Genomic DNA, 24,413 nt, shown 5'->3' on the forward strand with positions numbered 1-24,413 from the left:
TATTTCTTATACTAACTGCTCCCTTAAATTTTGCTCCTGTCATTAATTCTGCAGCTTTTTGAAAAAAAATTAATTACAAGAAATAACAAGACAGTAATGAAAATCAGGTTCTTTGTGGAAAGCAACACTGGTTGCCTGAAACATCAAGTTTGTTTCAGTCAAAGGTATCTTTCTCCAAGACACCTTTTGCTATGAGTAGCTATAGTACAGGACTCCCAGTTCTCATCAGCTCTAACCCATTCTGAGTACCCAGGTGTACCAAGTAAATTGCTTAACTGATGCACCTTCTAAAAAGTTATTTCCATCAGAGCCTAGTTTCATAGTAATTAATGGATTAAAATGTTTTTCTGGATATTAGAGCTCACAAACCTTCAATCTGTTGCCAAAAACATTCTTGTTCATTCATACTACATTTTATAGAGACCTTGAAAATCATCTGAAATTTCCTTGCTTTCCAACTGCTACCTGTCAGACAGGTTTCCACAGACTAAATTTTCTCTAAAGGGGGAAGCTACTGCGGTATTATTCCAATACTCTATGTCACAAAACAGAAAATAATTGCATTCTTCAAAATCAGGATACTACATTTTGACTTCCTCATGATTTTATTCTTTTTTTTAATGTAAAGAAGGACAAAAATTATCTCAATTACATATCCTTAGTCTCTCTTGTAAAAAGTTATAACCATATTTTGGGAAGCTAGATACACCTCATATGAAAATTCTAATTGAAACTGGCCAAGTTTGATTTTAAAGTTCCAGAAAATCAAAACTAAAAGTTTTACTCAAAGACAGCTGCTCTAAATAACATGACTTACAGGTCAAAAGCTATGACTGTTCCAAAACTCTTGGGGTTTAGTGATGCAATGTGTACTTCTGTCCCTTAACCTAGATACGCATTTCTCATTTGATAAATATAAACATTTTCTGCTGAACTTCCACAAAGGCCAGGACAAACATTTCTGATAGATGTATTCATGTATTCCTAAATGGAAAAAAACCCGTTTTGAACTGCTAAGTTCCCAAGGAAACTAATATCTGACTCTTGCAGTCATGCACATGTCAGGAAATGCCAGTTACAGCAAGTCATATACTAATGGTTAATTTCTATTTCCACCTAGAAATGCTGAAGCCTGCTCAGTCACACAATTTCTAGCACATTCCCCATGTTGTTTCCTGTGTTACATCCACAATTAGTGTTATCCACACATTACTGTCAAGGCTCTATACCCTTCTCAAATGGCCTTTTCCTCTACTAAGGAAACTTCTTAAAGGTGGCACCACAACATTCCCAAGTAGTCTGACCTGTAAACAGCAGTCTTCCCATGACCATAACAAGAAAAGCACAACAGTGAATCTGAGTTTCTTTTCATCTGTATAGTACTGTTTTACAGATACAAATTGGAAGCCTAATTCTATAGCAGAATCTCTACAGAATTACTGAGATGCTTCATTAGATTCATTTATTAAACTAGAAAAATTAAAACGGATATTCATAATAACTAAACATTTTACCTTCTACTTTTTTTAAACAGCTTAGGTAGTAGTTCTGAATTTAGCTATTTATGCACTAAAATGAGAAGATGAAATATTTGTCAATTCCCACTTTGAACAACTACAAAGCCATTGTAACTACATTACTCTTTTTTGACAGCTAAATCTGCCTCAGACACACAAATCTAAAACTAGATCTAAAACCAAGCTAGTACCACATTGCTAAAACACCCTCCACTCCCAAAAATGTAGGAGTTCCTACACAGCAGTGAGCAGGAGCTGCCATAGCCTCAGCCTCATCAGCTGGTGATGTACTGGGGATTTTTGTTTCCCAAGGAAGCATCTGGCTCCTGGCCACAGCTGCAGACCTCTCAGACACACACTCCCACCCCACCCCAGCACTGGCAGTTCTTCACTTCCACTCCTTCCCACAGTGAACCACTGCATGGGAAACACTTCTGACATGGACAGACCTGTAAAACTAGACCCATAGGAATTTTTTCACTGGCTTCCCAAAGAAGGCCAAGCATACACAAGGGCTAGGGAAGAGAAGGGAGAGCTGCAAGAGTGGCATCCCCAACCTGACTTATCACAGACATGCTAACCATGTATTTAAAACATCTGTGAACACACCTTTTACTGAAGAGACAATAAATTAAAAAAGAATACTAGTGGAAGTTAAAATATCAACTCAAATGCAGTAGTGCAAATTCCAGAGCTCAATGAAGTTGAAGGTTAATGGAAAACAGCTTTCCTTGGCACTTCATGCATTTATTGTAAATACCCAATTTTACCATTTCCTCTGTACTGCCACTTTTCGTCTCTTGTTTGAACTTAAAAACAGGAAAGTAGTCATGAAGTAACAGGAATTACCAAGGGATCAGGGAAAGCACAGTGCTCTACAAAGTCTCAGCTTGCTTTTCTGGTTAGTGCACAGTTGAACATGTGTTCCTATCACTGCCAGCACACACACAACCATCCAACAATGGAAAAACTCCGTGTTCTCATCAACCACACTGTTCATTGCCATCAAATATTCTGGATGCCAAGAGGTTTTCCATCTAGCATTAACCCAGTGCAATGATAGCTCCTGTGAGGTAGAAATCAAGCTTTTAGGATTTTTAAAATCAGAAGAGTCTTGGTAAAGGTAGCTAAACATAGACACCCTCCCCACCCCCCTAAAGAAACACCAACAGATCAAGTGGGAAGGTTTTATCAAAAGCAGCTGTTACTATTGACAGCTCCAAGGTAACTCTTGCAACAAACAGGTTTGAGCTCCGGGTTTTTTGAGAGATTCCTGCTCAACTAGACACAGCAGAGCAGCATTGCTCAATCCCATTTAACCCTTTGACAGCAGCCACCCCAGATGGGCTAGCTGCAGTTTTGACAGAAGTCACTGCCAGCAAGTCTTGATATTGTTTGCAGCTATATTCCACTTCAAATGAGCTCATAAGAAACAACTTTAAACTTTTGTGCAGAAATACATTGGAAACTCTTGGGAGGGAAGAAAAACAAAACATGACAGTAAAAAACTAAATCTAACAGCAAATCATATCCCAGTCACTTCAGCTTTGCAGAGAAAGCAGGAGAGGCTGCAACAGATTTTGCCAAGAGGCTCAAGCTGGGCTGCCCAGCCTTGAAGTGACCCAAGTGCTCACTCCAGGACTTTACTCCATTTGGCCAGGCAGCCTGTCCTTCACCCCATCTCACCCTCACACTGGCTCTGACCACACATTAGGACAATCCACGTCACCGGCTGGCAGAGAAATGCTCTTTGGCTGGTTTATCTTTCTGGAAGTGGCAGGCTGAACTGGCTTTCTGTAGGGACAGAGCAGCACCAGAGGAGTCCAGAGCAGGTCCTCCCTCTGGCCCCAGCAAGCTGTTTCTTACATCAGCTGCATCATATCACTTCACACTTGCTCTAAAGGGAAAAATGGAAGCACAGCTTTGTTCCTCATGTAATCAGTTAAGCACTGTTTTGAAGTATTTTTTTTTAAAAGACAGAGAAGCTGAAGTTTCTTTCAGTTGGCTCTGCATTAGTTTACCCATGAGACCCTACCTAGTGAGTTAGAGCCTAACTTGAAGTTTCTCCCTCAGTTTATCTAGTTTGAAAACTACATCAAAGGGATACTTCACACAAATAATCATATGGGCAGCTAAAACTGTTACTGCACCAGACTCCACACCCCACCCTAAAGGAAAAAGACTCAAATGAATGAACAAATCTAAAACTACTCTTCACAGTGTTCCCTAGAACAATGAAATACTTCGGTATGTTTCCCACACCTAAGTGACAGATTTCAAGTATTCCTTATAGCACCATGGCAGAAGAGTCCTTCTCATCCCTATGGTACTTCCACAAGAGTAAGGCAATGAGTCTTTAGCAAGTACTGCCTTATCCCAGGAAAGAAGACAGCAGCTTCAAAATCAGTAACTGGTATGAAAATACATCAATGTGTCATATCTAGCTCAATTTCATGTGCTCAAACTTAACTGTCCAAGATCACTAATTTTATACAGTTTGACAGAGATATTTTTTTCCTTTCAATCTGCAAAAGACTTAACAAAGAGGAATAATGAGCAAAATAACTACCTTCTTCCATGCAGTTCTCTCTTCCCTCCTTCAAAATAATTTTTTCCTCAATTAAACCCCTGACTATTCTTAAAAAAACCCACATTCAGGCTAAAGCAATCAGTAAAATAGCCTAGAAGAAGCAAATTAGTATGATGCTCTTCTTCTTACTAAACATGACATTTATAAAGTATTTGTGTTTTAAAATGTTGCAATAAAAATATTTGAGAAAAGAAACTAGACTAAGACATTTAATTGTAAGAGTTACCAAAAAAATCAGTGTGCTTATTCTACAATAATTAGAAGATTGCGCAAAAGTTTAGTGGTGAGAATTTCAGTTAAAATTTCACAATATCAGGTTAGATGACAGGCATCCAAAAATCCTGTATCAAATTGCTTTGAAGATCTCAAACTAGTTCCTTAGGCAGAGAAAGGTGTTTCATCCAAGAGTTTAAAAAAACTCAACCAAACAAATCCCAGAAAACTGGCTAAGAGTCACTGCTCCTAAGAGTTGAACCAGACTAGGAGATAAATGCAGTATTTTTACATTAAATGAAAGCAAGCAGATATTATCCCATGAGAATATTACATTTTCTGCCAGAATATTAAGATAATTTAGTGCTTTTTTTGTATGCCAGACCATAAAATCACCATGTAGCAGAAGTGCTATCAATTTCATTTCAACTATCTTAGAACATTAGTTATAAATACAAGAGAAATGGCTATTAAAGGCTGCATCAGCTGTGTACTATAAACTCATAACTGTTATAATTTCCTTGACTTCACATTTTTCTTTTTTCCAAAGTTTCCAAGGCAGACCAACAGTTTCTAGTGTACTACCAAACTGATTAAGTCATTACATATTCCAAACAGCTTAGAAAAGTTAAGATAAAGTCATATTCATTCCACACTGTAATTCCTATGCATTTCCGTATTTTATTAATAATTTTGAGACACCACCAACAATGCAGGAATCAAAAAGTAAAACTGTAACAACTCAGACTTTATTCTAAGCAGCTTAAAAACATATCCATCCTTTAAATACTCTTCCATCCAACGTCAGATAACAAAGCAAGGCGATGTAGATTATCTGCTGCAACTGGACTTTCCTACAAGGGCAGAACTTGAACATATTTGGAAAGCTACTCAGCCCTGAAGGACTCTCTGACTACAAACATTTAAAACTCTTTAAAAGATTATGTGAAGTGTGCAGAGGCCACAAAACCCAGTGCCATGGGTTTGATTTTTTTTCTAGTCAACTAGAAGTATAGCCTCCTAGCTAGAAGTATAACCTCCACAGGAAAACAGAAACCACTGGAACGGAAACACAACGTTTAGTATCAGTATATTAGTATTTCTGAAGCCCTTGCTGAGAAGAGTTCAAACAATTAAAGCCAAAATTGATGAACTGTGAGTTTTTACCTCAGACTGCAGGTGCTGGATAACGACTGTTAATGCTTCAAACTTCTGGTTACTGGACGTCAGGAATTTTTTCAGCTGCAAGATGATTCCACTTTGGGTCTCACACTTTGTTTTGTACTGTGTCAACTCGGCTGCTTTTGTGCCAGATGAACGTGCATCTGTGGAGGCTTGAGTCCGTATGCACGAGCTCCTGGAACTCCTCTGCTTGCCCTTGTCAACTGAGACAACAACAACAACAACTAATTAATATGCATTTCATGCTGAAATCTCACCAAAATGTAAAGAACAGGTGCAAAAGAAAGTAGTTGCAAATTCCTACAAACACTTGCTGAAATACTAACTAGGAGAAAGGGTTATTTCAGTAGCACTGCAGAGCAGGCACTATCAAGCTAACACCATAACCTTGGATACAATGTTTTGCACTTCATCCTCATCTTCCTGTATTCTATGGCACACTTTTTAGCACACTCTTCACACTGGGCTTGTATAAAATGCAACATCTCTGTCATCCTATCTATTCAGTAATTTATTTCTAACGTAAGAGTTGTCCACTTCTGTAGTGCAACATGGAATTCATATTTCCTGCACTCTCTAAAGTACTGCTAAATACAAAACGATTTTCTCTACACTTCCTTTATAATTTTTCTTCCTTTTAAAATTTTAATAGCAAAAAAATCCCCTCTCTGCAGCTGAGGCCTGAGATTTATTAACTAGAGGTTTTGCAGCATTTCTTAGTGCTAGTAATTCTCAGTCACAAGGATAAGACTTTTAAAAAGCTCTAATATGTAATTTATTTTTAATATGTATTCACAGTCCTGAAATTATATTATTGATTTCATATTCTTAGTTTTGTGGCAGCCCCAAAGCTTTCACAGTACACAATCATCTAATGTCAGAGGAAACCAAATTACATAAACCAGCACTTGACTCATATTTTCAGGTTTCTCTGCTGCCTTCAGACTGGAAAGGGAGTAGAGTACTGCTGTGCAGATAGGGCCACTCTTTCCCCCTTGATCACAAAGGGAATGAGCAAACAATTTTGCAATAAAAGCCTGATGCAATAGATAAATATCCCTTGGCAATTTAATGAAGACATCTAAGCAGATTACTTGGTACAGTTTCAACTTAACAAGATTTCTTCACGATAGAGTGAAAAAACCTGAGAGGTGAGATCTGGAGAAAAGAAAGATAGGAACATGGAAAAAACAGGGAACAAACTAAGCAACAAGACTCAAACCTTTCTGAACCCCAATCACCTGGTTTAAAGGTTGTCAGATGACCGTAGAATCATCCCAGCAGTGTAAGATTCAATCTCCCAACTGGAGACAGTATTAAGAACAAAAGCTTTGATTCTCAGTTAATGTTAGTCTGACTGACATAGCAGCTATTACATTAATACATCAGCCTTCCACAGCGTGCATTTGTTTTTAAAGTCTTTGAAAACAGTTTTGCTGTTCAAACTAGTAAAGTGCTCCGTGACTTCCTTACTGAGCCTGGTATAAAGTGCCTCCAGAGTCTATTAATTTTCCAGACAAATCCTCTCTGGACAAGATTTTCTGCTAGTTAGAGAATGGTCAGCATATCCTGCTTTATAATGTTCAAATGCCCTTGTATTCTTGGGGATTTCCCTATACTTCTGCTCAGAGATGCAGACTGTTAAAGGTTGTATTTTCAATTAGAAACATACCATCATGCAGTTTAATACTAGAGCTATTAAAAGGTGCATAAACCCAAATCAAAATACAAATTTGTAAGACAAAAGGATAGAGCTTAGCTGTCAGTTCTAGTCATTTTACCACCGTTTAACTAACATGACTACTACTTTTCTCCATGAGAAGATATAATAACATCTTTTGAGTAGACATTTTTACACAAATGCCAGTTCACATCTGAGAGCAACTGTGTCATTATTTCCAACAACCTTATGGACAATACTGTATGTAGGAAACTACTGGTTACCTTTTGAAGCTCCTTCAAAAATCACAAGAGATAATAATCAAGGAGAGGGGGGGGAAACAGAGCAGGGACTAGAGAATAAACAAGTAGAGTCAGTTCTTCCCTTCCCTACTGGCTTACATACTCCTACTCTCTTATATATTCCACCTCCACTCCTGAATGCTCCACTTATGACAAATAGAGAACTAGAGCATTATTCCTGATGCAGGAGTATTGGGTAAATTCACTGATACAGATGCTAGTGTCATAATTTAATTAAATACTTGTAGTGAGTTTTACAACCATTTATAGGACTCTGACAGAGCTGTTTTAAACCTGAACAATTGCAGACAATTTTTACTCTGGGAAAAAAATTACATCACAGAGTTATTTACCTAATGAAGTTTCATTTAAATACCATGATACAATAGCTAAAACAAATTTTAAAAGGCTCCAAATATCCATTCTTTCCAGAGTTCAGCAAGCCCTTGTCACTTTGTCAGTTTCATAACAGTGCCTTTATCCTGCTGCCCAGACCATCAAATATTTTCCAAGAAACTCATTCAAGCATCCAACCAAGCCAGCCCTTGATACTATACTAAAAAAAGCTGAACAAAAAACACGCATGAAGTGAAACTCAGTGCCATTCCTGTTGGCAATTTTATCATAGACATGTGCTATACACAGCCACTTCAAATGCTGAATAGCGCAAACCCTCTGTAGCATGAGCTGCCTCTACAGATTAACACCACTGACACTAGGATGTTTATTTATGGCCTTCATACCTCTGGGCAATGACAGATCGTTTCCAGATTTGTACAGAAGGCATGCTGTGGTGTCAAAACAAAAGCCATGCTTTCATTAAGACAAAAGCATCATGAGTCTGATTACTGATGCCACCACATCAATGACAGAGTCTAATTTAAAGACAGTATTGGTTAACAGCCCAAGTCCTCACTTGGGCCTGTTCACCTGCCACCTCTATACAGTCAGACCTGTAACACAGAACAACTTCCACCTTTAAATCAGTTTCTGGACTCCTCTCCAGCAGGCTCAAAACCATTTCACCCAATGTAGTAGAAAAGCTTAGTTTTGGAAGACTGAAAATCAGATTTTCAAGTACTGTAGTAGATTTTCAAGTTACATGTAGTACAGTAACTGGACAGAATCAGCATTTAAAGTCCTATCCTTCTTCATACCAGTAAATTTGAAAAAATAGCAGTGATTTTGCAAAGACTAAGCCTTTTGATCATTGAATCATTCACCGAAGACCTGATTTGGACCTTGGAAAAGGTCCACAAATCCTCTCACTCCCTCTAGAGCCATTATATGGATAGAACAGCAGCTGACTCCAGTTCACTGGGGAGAGCATTGAACCCATTCCAAGCTTCTCCATGAAGCAAAGTGTTTCTCATGCACAGCTTTTCTAGTTAACAGCCATTCAGAAGCAAGAAATACACAACTGTCAGTACACAGGGTGTGTTCCATAAAGTTACATTTAGGTGCTGGGGATCTGCCAGTACTTGATAAAGTATTTGTCTGGCTGGCTACCTCAGAGCTTGCTGGTTTCTTGAGCCTCCCTATCTTGTGCACTGTTGCTGGATTACCAGAAGAATCTCTAACACACTTGTTTGTTTGCAGAACCAAATCAAAGCCTTCCCTTGCCTGTCATGTACTAGGAAGGTATGTGTAGTAGTATCTACACTAACTAGAAATTATTTTAGGCGAGAGATTCAATTTCTAAAAGCTATGAAATTTCTTCAAAGCATTCAAAGTAGACTACACAAATTACTTGACAAGCACAAATAGAAACAACCTCACTTCTCTCCCCATATTTACAGTCACAATTGTCTTACCCCCAAGCACCTTCTTTTCACATTCCTCATCCAAACTGTTAGCTTCCACAGGTCTTTCAAAACCCATATGCGTCTGGTGTAAGCATTTTTCAAAGAAAAATCCTTGCTCAACATTTTCTCTCGTGGGAAGATGCAGGCTGGTAAAAACCTTCTGCCTCTCCTCCATTTTCTGGAAAGCCTTGTCTACACATGTTAAATTGGTGCTCACTTCTTTGATCAGTAAGACCAGATCAGCCTGAGTATTTAATCGAGCTTGCATTTCTTCTCTTACTCGCTGGATTTCCTCAAGCACAGTTCTTATATCCAAGTGACTGGACTTCACTTCTGCTTTGAGATCCTCTTTCACCTGTTGCTGGCTCCTCTGCAATGCTAACACCGTTCTGATTTCCTTCTGAGATGTTTCCACATCATGCTTTAGTGCCTTCTGCCCAGCTTGCATTGCCTCCTGGCTAGCTTTCACTTCTGCCAACAGAGCAGCGATGCACTCCATCCCGATCCCACGGGAGTCGCAGGACCTCTTCCAGTGTCACAGCTTCCAAGCAGTCAGGGACATTTGTGAGCCAGGATCAGATTTCCCTTGATGGCAAGTGAGCACGCACACAGCCCTTGGTATGGTATAGTACCACAATGTACAGCACCCTGCAGTGAAGGTACTTGGTAAAATCTCGTACGAGGTGAGCCAAAGGCACTACATTGAAAGACTTCAACGAGCAGGGCTCTAGTCAGAGCTCCTACTCAGGACTCAGCCAGAGCACTAATCAGTTTAATTGGCAGATTATGCCACACCTGAATTTTTTAAAATCTTTTGCTGACATCATTGTACGTGGGACGTCACCCCAAAAGCCACTCCCAACAGTCATTTGATCTGTGCATCAATCAAAGTATGCCTGGGCATCAGTAACCAGGCTTGTTGCAACGCAGCCAAACACTCTGTGAGAACACAGTGGCCCTTCCTTTACAACACAAAGGCTCAGAGGAAGCTTGAATCGCCTGCAGGAGCTGAAAGCCAAACAGTTCAACAGTGTGTACTTATTTCAATTACATATTCAAGGTGATTATGCACCTGTCTTTCTGCTAGTGTGAGGTTCAGGTGTACATCTGTGGACACATTTGATATTGCCCCACTCTCACTGAGTGTTCTTCTTATTTACACAATAAGCAATACCCTTCTGGCAATCTGTGGAAGAGATTGTTTCCACAGTTCCTGAGGAAACCCTCTAATCCACAAACAATGAAGACTAATCACAGTAACATGGGAAAAATGACTAATGGGATATTTTTGCCATGTTAAGGAGGCCAAGCCTTTTAGCTACCAAGTCTGAGTGTTAACTTTTCTCTGGAAAAGCTTAGGCCTCTTACTTTTAAGCACAAAACTCTTAATAGGTCTAGGCTCCATGTGAAAACAGGTAGATTAATGGCACCACGCTGCTAGCTGTTGTGCTATACATCAGTTTAATCACTCAGTCACTGGATTCAGTTTGGAAAAAATTACCAACATCATGTAGATCTTGATCTACAGAAGGTGTCAGTCTCTGCTTTCAAAGAGGTAAGCAAGTACTCAGCACAACATCCAGCAGAACAGGACTCAGACCACACAACTTGGAGCTCAGAAGAACTTACACACACCACCTTTGGCCCTATCATGACTCCAGGATGCTTTCAGAGGCAGTGACAATCCCAAAGTAGAAACTCATGCAAACCATCAAAAACTGCAACAACTCCCATCAGCATTGTATTGGGCTGGGAAGCATCACGAGGAATGCCAATAGCCGGTGCATGCAGAGATCCAGGATTTCCAAATCACCACAGTGCTGCTGGCCAAAAGGCCAATCTGGGGACTGATGCCTTCAGTGAAAGTTTACTGCTGATTTGCCAGTTCTCTTCCTACACTAGTTCAGCATACTAATGGGACAAGGAAGGTATCAGAGATGCCCTCTCCACACAGAGCATCTCATGGCTTGCAGGTAGTCCCCAACTCTATCACAGCCCCTGGTGAACAAGAAGTCAATGCTGGAGTTTTTTTCCAAGTCTCTGTATCACCTGCCAGAAGGCCAGACATGGATTTTTGATGGGATTTCCAAGCACAGCTACAGGCCACTGGTATAGTATCTTCCCTTTAAGGCTCCTTGTCCCATCCCTAGCTGAATAGGTATCCTGAGAACTCCTAAGCATTATTATTCACACAATCACCACTAAAGACCACTAAAGTTTAGGGGTTGCAGAAGCCCAATCTGAGGTCTGAATCCAGATACTATCTTTGACAAAAGATTGAGGCAGGTGAAGAGATCCAGGTAAGAGCAGTAGCAGTACTTCTGCATCCTTTGACCACCAGCTACAGTAATTCAGCTGAGCAGTGTAAGTTTTCATTCTACTCTTCACCACATCTTAGCAGCTCCTAAAAATCTCCCTTGGTGAAAAATTTGCAAAGATCTTGTCAGACAGCAAAATTACTTCCACTCATTCTGTTGTGATACAGCTGGAAAACAGGTGAAAGGGAGGGTATTACCAGACTCCTGGATGTAACCTCCAAGATCTAAATCTTGCTATAAACTTTAGGCAGCTAGCATGAATCCTGTGTTTATACTAAGATAAATGGCTCAAGTGCCATCCTGCATAAGTTTTACCTTATAATGATTTTAAAGGTATAGTTCCACAAAAAGCAACTCCATGAAGCAGTGATTTCAGCTGAGTTAAAAAAAAAAAAACAAAACAAAAAAACTAAAACCAAACCAAAACCCAAAAAAGTTTAGAAAGTTTAGGGGTAAAAAAAGGTCTCCAACTAATACTCCTTGGTCCCTCTGTAGTGGAACAGGTTGCTGCAGACACTGACTCAGAGCAGAATCCTAAAAACAACATCAACGAGTGCTTGAGGGAAGCCTTTCTCTATAAACTACACTGAAAGCCTGGCTGACAAAGCTCAGGTGACTAAATTAGGTGCTGCAATTGTCATTCCTGTCTAACATCACCAAACCCAAAAGCTGCAGCTTCCTTTCTAAAAGTGTGTGCACCCCCCCTAATTGCCAAGTGTCCTCTGTTATAATGTAACACACTGAAGAAAACCTGCCCTTGGAAGATGGTCTCTTGCTTATGTAAATACATTATTTCTATCCAAAATGCAGTCAATGTGTTTGGTATCTTCCTCACTTAAACTAAGACAGGCTGATTGATCATAAGGAATCCTTGTCAATTTGTAAAGATCACCCGCTTGACATAGATTTCAGGCAGATTTCCTTTACTTTTCTCCACACTTTAAAACCTTCCCTAAAATTAAATTTATATGTTAATACTACAAAGCTAATTTTAATTCCACAGAAGTTGCTGCTACTCTGAATTTTACCACCTCTCAACAAGAATACTTGATAGCTAATGACAGATGGAGAACATCTTATCAATGTGCAAGTTTCTGAACCTAGAATTCATTTTCTCAGAATTACCCATTTCACCTGCTGTATATTAGCTTCTGCTCCACCTAAAATGTCTCTATCCTTGATCCATCTAAAGTGTCTTAACATCTTTTCCTGTTCACAAAAAAACCTCCTGATTTCGTAGACTAACATGAATTAACCACTGTTGAGGATGTTCTCTCAAAAGTACATTAAGGATTAGGGCAGAACAAAAAAAGGACTCATTTTACTTAAATCAAGTCTGATCTATTTTGTGTGAGGTATGTTTGATGTTTTTGGAGGGGTGTCTTTTGTTTTGTTTTTAAAGTATTTCTTTTGCATTACAGAAACACAGAAATCTTTTAGACAATTACAAACCAGCAAGCATAAAACTCCCCTATTTCTACAGCTTGAATTATGCCTTCCCCCAATCACAATGTGTAGAAGTTATTTGAGCAATGCAACAGGAAGAATAATCACCCATTTAATCTCATGGCTGTAATTTTAAAGCTTGCCTTATGACAAGTTATGGCCATTAGGAGAGGACAATTTAAGAACATTCATGCAAATAAGGAAGCTGCTGGGTTTAATCTGCAGCAGTACATACATGATGTCTGAGAGGACCTGGAAATTCAGCTAGCTGTAAATAACCACCTTAAATTCTTCCCAAACTCCTGCTCTGGGCTATAATATAACCCAGGTCGGGCAAATACAGAGGGAAAGCAGTCCCAAAATTAAATTAACGGTGTTTGTAGAGGGCCTGGCAAGGCTGGTCTTGAATGAAGTCTTCAAATCCCTCCCAGGCCCTCCACACCTTGGTCAACTGTAATTTTTGTCTGCATCCATCTTGACAAGCAATCAACACACACCTTCCTCCTGTGCCTCTCACAGTCCAGGCTGGTGATTGTACAAACACAGACTCCTGAAGAAGTGATGTTTTGTTTTTAAGCTCTGCCTCAGGCTTGTCTGTATAAGCCGGTGCAGACAGTCCCAACTTGCTCTGTTTACACTTCAAGCATGGCAGTCAGGAGCCAGTTCTAGTTCTCAGCAAAGAGATTTCATTTTTCAGAGTTGTACCTGGATAACCTGCTTAACTGAACTGCTTAAGATGCTGCACCTCAGAAGTGTCTTTATCTGTGGTCTTGTCTCAAAGCAAATGAGAGAAGAGAAACAGCTCTTCTCATCTTGCATCTCTTCCTGCAACGTGATGTGAAGCCCAAGACGACAATTAAATGCTTCCTAAAGCAGTACAGCAGCTCTCCCTTTCCTCTACTCTTACTGTAACCTCCTGAGTTTCCCTTCTTTAATGTCTAGTACTAGCCCACGTCCAGGAACATCAGCTTATTTCAGCTGTCATCAAATCCTTGTCAAGCTGTTCTGAAGAAACCAATCAACCACTACAGAGGCTTTTAAGAAACATGCAAGAACTAAGGAAAATTTAATTGCAGGGAGGTGAAACCTGACCTAGATGCTTCAACTGACTCAGTGAGAGTAAAACACAGAGCAGAAATCTCTCTGCCTTTTTTTTTCCAGGGGTACAGAGGTTCTTGAGCATGTATTTTTTAAATGCTGTACAGCCTGGAGGGGGAGTGCAGAGTCATCACATATTATTGCAGGCATTGAGTTTGAAATACTGTTGCTGAAGTCTCTATCCTCATCCACTGACCTTATTACAGCACTGACTAACAGCCTTGGTGCAACATTTTAAATCCAACCTTTGTCACTCTCCACTTACAGATAGAATTGGATATTATCTTTATACACACAATAATGAAAAGGAAAGGGAAATCTACAAGTATTTATGTTCTTCTAAAATCTCACTGGGGTTCCCATAATATTTTTTACTTCATGTACCACAGGTGTGTTTTACAGAAATACTAGTTGGGATTTGAATACCTACTATACAAAGTGATTTTGCCTCTGCATTCACAGTGTATTTTGTCGAGTTTACAGTAACTGTAATATGTAGAACTGAATTAAGTTTTCATAGTTCAGTTGGTCAGAGCATCGTTCTAATGATGCCAAGGGTGAGGGCCATTCACTTGGGAGCTACACTTAATGACCCTTGTGGGTCCTTTCCACCTCAGAATATTCTGCATGATTCTGTGTCATCTAGCTAGTAAATATCAAGCATGAATATGAGTCACATATCTACTACCAAGATAAAAATATAAATAAGCCCACCACACATTCAGAAATGATCAAAAACAAAACAAACAAACTGGGAATGTAATGCAAGTCACAGAAAACAACTCTAACATCCACCAGATATACTACCAGTGCATCAGAGTTGTCCTGGTAATTTTCCAAATAACCAAGGGTGATATTGATGTTGGATTTGTTTTTTTTTTAGCTTGTTCTGAACTAGGGCAAAGCCTAGCACGTTAGTTACCCCTACAGTGCTGCATACCACTGTCTGGGGGAAAAGAAAACGAAGATAGGAGAACTAGTTTATTGCACTAGAAAGCCTAGAGCATGGGTATTTTGATAGGAGAGGGATTGACCATATCTACACTAATGAAACTACTTTACCTTATAAAAAAATGCACTGTCATCCCTTCTTAATGAAAAAGATGACAACAAGATGGAAAGTAATTGCATGAGGATATTACAGTGTGCTGATTCTTTGGCCAATGAGGAATGAATTAAAGACTTAAGTACATCTCAATGTATTATCCTCAGTTTAGATATCTGAACTTTGCTACATCAGTTCATCATATACATTGTATGCAACCTTAAATTTTTGAATTCCCTAACTTCAAAATATACAATATACTGGAAGCTATACTTATTTACAAAAGAATTCATGTTTCACTAAGTTTCACGTATTTCTCTGATTAGGCAAAGAAACATGTGAAGCACTTCTCCTTTTTCTTATAGTTACAGCTGTGCCTTGTCATCCATGAAGTACACGACTTCCCAAAAAACCAAGCACACAGTGATGTTGGAGACTGGTATCTCTCCCTTCTGCTCCTACTTCCTCTGAGCCTGTTCTCTCCCTAACTCCTGTACAAAAAGATGCTCCTTACTGTCTGGTGCCCTCTACTGCTTTGTTGCAAGTACAGGATATGCCACATTTCTGCTCTTCATTCTGCAGCCTCTGTCCACAAAATCACGACCCAGAGTCATTGGGACAGGGGTCTCACCACTATTAGCTCATACTATTGGCAAACTCTTCCCAGACCCAATGAATTGCCTCCCCAGTACAAATCCTGATGCCTTTGTTTCTTTGTATTCTCCTAGGATACATTCAGACAGTGTGTGTGTAATGTTACAGGAGGAAGACCAGACATGTAGAAAACTCTTACACAAGACATGAGAGCAGAACAATGACAATACAGGTCTCTTCCTGTTCGAGCCTTTGCAAGGATCCCAGCTCTCACACATTACCCCGGGTGAAATGCCAGAAACACAGCTGGAAAGGAGGAAGCCATTTAAGCTCCAATGCTTGAATGCATTCCTTCTTTAATACTGCAGTCCATCCCACCTTGTTCAACATCAGGAATATAGGGCTAGAAAAAGCCTCCTGAAACCATTTACATCACTCCTTGTTGAAGCAAGGTAAATACTACCTAGACACAAAACATTTGAGCAGTCTGGTGAAATGCCTTTCAAGTCTTACCACAAAACACTTTGTTGCATTTTTTTGCATTGTATGTTTTCTCCCACATGAAACCCAACCTGATTTCACATAGATGAAATCACTGACTTTAGTTTCTCTTCATGCCACATTTCACACAGATACTAAAAGGCTAGTTGAGTTTTCTTTTGTGTTCTCACGCATGCAGAGCAGTCTCCTATGTTCTGGAAAGTCAGATGTGAGAACAGCTTAACTATTTTTCAACTACTTTTTAACATGCTTCCTTCCAAAAGAGCTGGCAAGCTATGGTAGGGATAAACATAAAGCAAAGAGGAGACAGTTACAAATCCAAGAGAAATTCACAGACTTAATTTTTTGCATTATAAATGTAATCTATATCTACATGCAAAACTTGGCTTCAACAACCCAAGAAAGGACTAGGAAGAACTCCAAAAAAGACTCAAAGTTTGCAAACTACTTTCTGCTGATGTTCTATAGAGGTCCACTTTGTTGCAGTAAAGGCAAAGAAAACCAACAAACCAATCAACCCAGAACAAATTCGCTATTTTGACTGAATCACAGAACTTCACTTCATCAATTGTGCCTGCTTCTAATTCAACATGGTAATTCTTTCTTCACAACCAACATATTGTTATGTTGTATAGTTAATGGCCAGAGCATACATTAGCTCAGAACTTGATTTTTCTTTTCCTACTCAAAGTCCTTCACAGGAGAGCATATGTAAGACTTAGTAACTTGCAAGGAACCATAATCTTCCCTTGAAAACAACTGTACAAAGAAGAGACTTGAAAAATATATTTTTGACCACAACATTAGCATATTAATACACAACTTTTTCTTTTTTTTTTTTTTTTTTTTTTTGTGCAGTATCTGCAGCTATCTTGGATACAGTGGACAGAATGGCTTTTAGTTTGAATTCAGAAGCTATTTATCTCATCACACTAGTGTGAGCTGATGTTATATGACTATAACAAATGTCACTGACTTAACTATGGCAGTGAAATCCTGCCTAAAGGATATTGTGGAAGAAAAAGTAGGGCAGACTGTGGTAATTTAAAGAGCCTCTAAAGCCTTGCCTGCATTACAGCCTTTGTGCCAAAAGTGTTTCTGAAGCTGAAATACATCTTCCTGTGTTCATAAAACTCTACAGCCATGTAAAACTAAATTCAGATTATAATCAAATTCATGGACGATGCCCTTTAAAAAGCAAGGTGACAGCACTTCTAAACATGTAGGAAGCACTAAAATCAGTGGTAACTTATCCAATATAATCATACTTTATCTACCAAAGGATCACTAAGAAGTTGAGTTCTAACATTTTCCTCATAAAACTGATGGCCACAACTTGCAATATCAAGTTACAAAACTAATAGTTAGCATCCAAATTATCTTTTTTGGTACATACAGATTTACTTTGTAAGAGAAGTCACAGATTTCTGAGTATAAAATAGAGTATAAACCAATTCAGAGACAAACCTAGTACATGAATTTTTTCCCATGGATTAAAAAAAAAAAAAATCAGTGATGATATAGGCATGATTAAGCTTACAGGCTGGAAATTAACTATGAAAAGTAAAGTTTGCAGTAACTGATGAACTTCCCAAATCCATTCAAGAATCAGTCCTAGCAGTCTTAGGGGCTATGCAGAAAACATTGATTTCAACGTTGTTGACTATGGTATCACTCAAAGACTTTGCTCCAATCATTATCTGGATTGGTTTTAATCACAGCCCAAAATGGCAACCCAGCAGCCTGCTCCTCCCCAGCTGCACTGACTTCACTTGACAAGTTCAGGATCAGTCCCAGATTTGGTGTTTTCCCATGACTAAAAAACAACCAAGCAATTACTTTACAAAAACTGTTAATCTGTACCATCATTTCCACACAACAGGGCAGAGACATACCATTACCCTCCTGGCAGATGACTACTTTGGCATGACAAGATCACATAAGGGAAGTTGCAATAAACTTTTCTGTGTCTATATAAAGGATGATTTATTTCTACATTGTTTCACAGCTCAGTTAAGACTGAGTTACTCTAGATCAGTAGTGATTTTCTAAAGCACTAAAAACGTTCTTTGCACATAATCAACCCCACTGGAATGGTTCACACAAGTGAAAGTAGTTTTTCTAATTTGAAGTTTAAGCACTTGTGCTTCTCATCCTTTTGATTACACATAGCAGCACAATTAACATTAAGTCCCTGAAGAATGAAAAAAAAAAAAAGCTATCAAAATTAAACTCACAACTTCAGGAAAATGTATTTAAGGAGACAGTAGCATAGCATGTTTTATGGAATACCAACATAAATGAACATGTGCTTAAAACTGAACTTGAAATGGTACTTTAAAGCTACCCTAGAAGTGAAAAACCCTTTGCTGGTGGATAGAATAAAACAGCATCTTAATAGAAGCACTTCAGTTGGTGCTGCTTAAAATCATCCATGTGAATTCAATCTTCCATGCTTCACTGCAAGTTTAAGAACAAAATACCACATCTCAAGTGCCTCATACCAGCTCTAAGTGCAGCTGGAACTCCACATTTTCAAAAGACACACAAAATGCACTTATACAGATCTTGGCAGTCACCACATCAAGGACCTATTTGTGTCTTTCCCATCACAATAAGTAGTTTTCCTGCCATTAAAGCAAAGATATCTCCCCAGGGACATGCCTAGGACATCACACACCATTGTTTCAGGAACAGACTAAGTGCACCATATCAGAGCCTATTTGAAAACATCTCACCAAGCTGAAAACAAAACAGAGAACAGGGCAGCATCCAGCACTTTCATTAACTAAAAATATAACTCCACCCTTTGAGAGGCACAAAGTCCTTCTGATGCTTGCTGAACAGTTAAGGGACTTCTCTTTCCAGCTGCTCCTAAGCAAGCTGCACAATTGAAGACCATTTTGGCAAACACTGCCCGACAGCTACCAGTGCTCCCTTTGAGGAGGGACTGCTTGCCATGCCTGCTGTGGAGATCAAGCAGTTCCTGGGGAGAAGGTTTAAAACATTCAGCATATCATTCCTTGCATTTTCCCGAGTCTCTTCTGTTCAAGCTAGCACACTACAAAGATGGCAGACAGATTTTTTGCTTAACTAGGTGGTGGGCTGGGAGGGAGGGAGAGGAAGAAGACAACAGAAATCTTGAGGAGCTGACCCTCAGCTAAGTGTGGGGTATACCCATAACTCACCACAAGGACCAAAACCCATAGGCGAGGTTAATCCTCAAGAAAAATCTCAAATATGAGCAACTTTACTTGTAGCACTAACAAAGGCAGCAAGAAAAATATTCACTGCACATTACACATGCATCTTCCTTTCCTTGACCTTAAATCCTGGCTGAGGTCCTTCTTGAAATAAAGAAACATATGTTTAATAGGGTTATGCTACTCATTTCATACCAGGACCATTCATCTTTTTAACTGGCAAAACGTCTTGACTTGATAAGTGAGGTGGCAGACCACAGTAATATTTGTGGAAATAAGCAAGCCATATTATAATAGTTACACAGCATAGCCATATTTAGGGCTAAGAAAAGCAATATTTTTCTAGTCTTCTGTTTTATTTGAAGTAGAATAAATTGCAACTGGTTTTATAAGAAAGCTCACTTTTTATTTTGCAGAAAATATTTCTAATAATCCTGTTTGATGACTTAAAATTTCTGAAAAGATTTAACACAAAGGCTATTCTTGTAATAAATACAAACATAACATTTTTAATAATGTAGATGATTCTGACATAAGCAGTATCTGAGAGTCTGAAATTATTATTATGGAAATCAAGCAATTAATGAATATTATTTGTAATATTGTGACTTTTCTACTGAAGGACTGCTAGTTCTCTTCGAGAAAAGGATGAGCTTTCATTAAAAGAATTTCACCACAGATGTTCCCAGCCGTTCTATTTCCTGCCTAACTAGAAGTATTTCCATAACATCACATACAAACTGTTTATACAAGGATCCTGAGGAAGATCTTTTACTTGCTATAAGTGTACAAGCAGCACAGTATCATGACAAGAAGTAGCAAATATAAATTTAACCAGGAGTTGAACACAGGACCCCAGTTTATTTAATGCCCTTGCTACAATTACTACACATCAGTAAAGATGATACCAATGAAAGGTTTGTAAATAACAACTCTAAAGAAACATCATGTCCAGATACAACTCAGGTTATTTAAGGTGAGTTATTTCCACATTTGCGTATCTGGACAGCTAAATTAAATGGGATGCTGGGGGGTTTTTTTACACTATTTAAAGATGCAAGACACTGCCAATACATTCATTTTTCATCAGATCAAATGCTATTTTGTTGTCCCTGTAGGAGACAGAACAGAAACAACACACCATGACCTGCTGGTGGACATGATTAGAAATGTGCTGGTGACAGTGCTAACTTTTTTAGTTGTTAACAGTAACAACCTTTAAGTAGTTACTGTTTAATTGTAACAACACTATTCCAGCTAGACAGCTTGACCAGTGCTACCTTCACAGAATTTTTTTCTAGAAGACAAGCCAGGATAGATAGGGTCTGCTTGCAAATAATTTTCCAAGTAAGTTAGGTTTTGGCATGACATTGGGTAAAAGTCAAGAACTATTTGGAACACCACAACCTCCCTAAAGACATCAAACCATCACCTTTGAACCCAGGTTATTCCTATGCCTTGCAATACTGAGAGATTACAATTTTTTAAATTAATAAAACAACAAAAATGCTGCTTCACTACGTGCCACTAAATCTCTATAAACAGAAATCACCACTTCTTGCCATTCATAGCAGTGACAGTGGTAACTGTGGTCCCAATCTACAAATTACTTAAAAGGAAATCAACACAGAGTTTTTTGTGCTAGCAAAGAAAGAAGGGCAACACAAGACAGTGAGACAATTGGCCAAAAATACTCAAAATGTTGCATTCTGAAACTGACTGAAATTTCATGGTATGTTTCTCAAAAAATAAAGCTATTGCTGTATGTTTTAGAAAATTCAGATTAGAAGGGCTGAATAAGTAGCAATACTTCATTTTCCGGAATGCTGCAAGCCATTTCTACTATGGTAGCAGATTCATTTGCACAAATTGCAAACTGGAAGAGGCAGATTTTAGAAGTATAAGCCTTGCTTTACCACACTGGAAATCCCCTGAAGTAATTTAAAAGCTATTCAAGATTTTAAGTGTAAGTGCGCTGCCTGTAATTTTCAAACCCTAGCCTACTTCACAGCAATAGAACTTGCAGCCAGACCCCTTCCACCTATTAGGTATGTCAAGTGGGAAAAAATGCACACTTAAAATATGTAGTGGTACTAGTAGAGATTATTTATGTCTTTTATATTTACTCTCCAATTAACTCTTCTTTTATGAGGTTGAGCTTGAAGCAACAATTCTATTTATTTAATATTGATAAATACTTGGGGCATCCTTCACATATAATGAATCCCTTTAAATGAAGGAATAACAAAATCCAACATCACTTGCTACAACTTGAGTAGGATCCAGGTTGCTATACATCTGCTTTTCAGCAGCATAGCCGTTGCTCTTTCTCCAGATTTTTTGGGGCAAAGCTCGCCATTTCAATTAATTTTTCATATTTTATTAAATATATGCACAGGTTAAATGCTAACATCACATGTAAGCTACTCTGTTTTGACTCTGGCATGGTTTTGTTCTGTTGGGGGATTTATTTTGTTGTTTGGGGGGCAGGGGTTTGGCACACCATTTCTGCTAACCAAGGTTTCCTTTGAAATTACTAGTGCTATCTTCATTTTATAGCTACTGTAAATACATCCACTGGATGAAACGTGTATAGAGTACAAACTGTACTTACAAACCCTGAAACACAGAGCTGTGACACCCGAAAATAAGAACCTCCGTTTAGTTTTCATGTACATGCCTACTGAAGCTATGACCTATTAAGACTGAAATCGGGCACATCAGGCAGGTCATTTAGTACCCAGTCCAGAATAGATTAAGTCAGGAGCAGAATCCCATTGACTTAAACAGGAACATGATTAAATTCAAAATCCCCCATGACGAATGGTTTCCAGCTATTCAACTTCTTTTGCTCAGAACAGATAAGCTGGCTTTACTTCTGAACTATTTTTTTCCATGGTGGGTGACACAAATATTTAACATACTTGTCTCCTGTATAAAATTTCTCCAGCAGACTTCTAAATTTAGAATACTTAATAGAATTCGGTGTGTTGGTTATCTTTCTATGGCACTGTATTAAACTGTAGTGTCAGACATTTAACCAGTACTTCACTTATTATTCAGGGAGATGGAAAAAAAGCAATATGAACAGTTAAGCAGCTCATGACACCTCAGGCTTTCAGAATCTTTTGTTTAAGAGCTCTGCTTTACAACACACACAACTTTGGGAAGAACTCTTTGAAAAAGGATGTCAGCTGCTCAAGTAAACACATCTATGATGTTTGCTTGTTATTAGCAAGGAAGTTTTTAAAACTGGTATTGCTAAAGAGAGATGTTTAGTAACCAATGGAAGCCATGAGCAAGATGAGCACCAAGTGCAGTTTGCTTAAGGGAACAGAAGGAAAGAAAGAGGAAAAGCAGCAAGAAGGGCTGGATGGAAACAGTTTGAGACAAAACAGTATACAAACCTTGAAAAATTCTCAATAAAAAGAACAAGAGCTTTGACCTCCATTTGCAAAGCTAGTTTCTTATCTGGACTTTTACCTTATACAGGAAAAAACATAAGCAACCTAAAACTACTATGTGTAAGAGGATGTCTTTCTCTCTCAATTTATACAGAATTGATGATCTACACAGAGATGATGATTTACTCTGTCACACCACTGAAGCATGAAGAATGTAAGAGCACTTTAGTCACTCTGGTAAAAACCGTAACTGGTTCAATAAAGGAAGCAAATACAGTATTTCATCACTAAAAGACAGTGGTTCCCTCTCTTCTGCCATGTTTATGCAGTTCTGATGTATTTAGATTTTTGCAGTTACTTGCTACAAGTAAGTTTTGTAAGTCACAAGATGGCAAAATAAATTATTTCCTTAAGGTTTCAGGACTTTGTTTTGCTGAAGAGGTCACACATTATATACAGCTAACAATGCTGGTGTAGTATACTTTCAGTTGCTGACAAAAATTATACTTTGATGTCTGTCTGCATTTAAGGAGAGAGAAGAAAGTTCTGGATATCTTGACCTTGAAGCGGTGCAGAGCACAGTCATGGAAGTTAGACACAAGGCAACAAGCTGAAAGACCTCAAGAAACACTTTAAATATTATGTTAAATTTCACCTGGATTTATTCCCTTCCTAGGGTAAAAACATCTAATCTTATTTTGCTTCCCCTGAATAGACTGCATGGTTATGCTGTAACATATCTGAATTACTCTATGTATTTGACACCTCCACATGAATGACAATGCAAGTAGCACAAAGACATCCAGCCCAAGGATCCATTTAACGCCAAGTGCAATGACTAATCCAGAATAACACAATTCCTGTGGAAACAACTGTGTGTGCCCCCATGTGAAGAAACTGCATCAGGCTCCTGGGAACTGCGCTTTAGTCAGACTGAAAACCCAAGAACAAGTTCCATCCTCTTCCTCCCACATTCTAACTTCATCAAATTACTGCAATTGTCAGGCATAATATGACAACAGAAGAATCCAACCTGACCTGTGCTCTAGATTACTTTAAAATTCTACATTTCAACAATTGCTGTAAGTATCTTAAGGATGGTCTACAGTCAAAGACAGTCGATCTATGCTGTGATCAAAGGGAGCAAAGAATGAAATCCACTATGAGTTTATTAGAAGTGCAATCTACATCAAAACAGGAACTCTGTTGTTTATATAACACTCATACATATTCATATCCCTAGACAGACCCTTAAATTCCTTCATGAAGTTACCCCTTCCCTTATTTATTGACTCACTCTCTACTGCTTATTGTGCCTATTGCTCATGTGAGCTTGGAAAGAAGCCACGTGCCATTTTAATCAAATTAAACCACTACAAGAAAAGACAGTCAAATTGGTGCTGCAAAACTAAATATGGCTCCTCCTGGCATTTACCAACAACAACAACAACAGAAAATAACCTTTTATGCTTGTGATATACACAGTTGTTGCCTCATGTACTGTTGCTGAGTTTTATGAACCTGAAATAATCACT

The 24,413-nt window shown here is 38.6% G+C and overlaps 1 protein-coding gene across 3 annotated transcripts in view; it reads right to left on the bottom strand.

The window, feature by feature from the left end:
* Positions 1-24,413, bottom strand: part of MTUS1 (microtubule associated scaffold protein 1) — a 115,595-nt gene that overhangs the window by 22,024 nt on the left and 69,158 nt on the right. For all 3 annotated transcript variants that reach the window (XM_079306721.1, XM_079306720.1, XM_079306722.1), the window contains one exon: positions 5,488-5,705. In XM_079306721.1, the coding sequence (XP_079162847.1) occupies positions 5,488-5,705 (218 nt within the window). The remainder of the gene's footprint in view (positions 1-5,487; positions 5,706-24,413) is intronic.

This window comes from Erithacus rubecula (assembly GCF_903797595.1).
Source record: "Erithacus rubecula genome assembly, chromosome: 5".
Lineage (NCBI taxonomy): Eukaryota > Metazoa > Chordata > Aves > Passeriformes > Muscicapidae > Erithacus > Erithacus rubecula.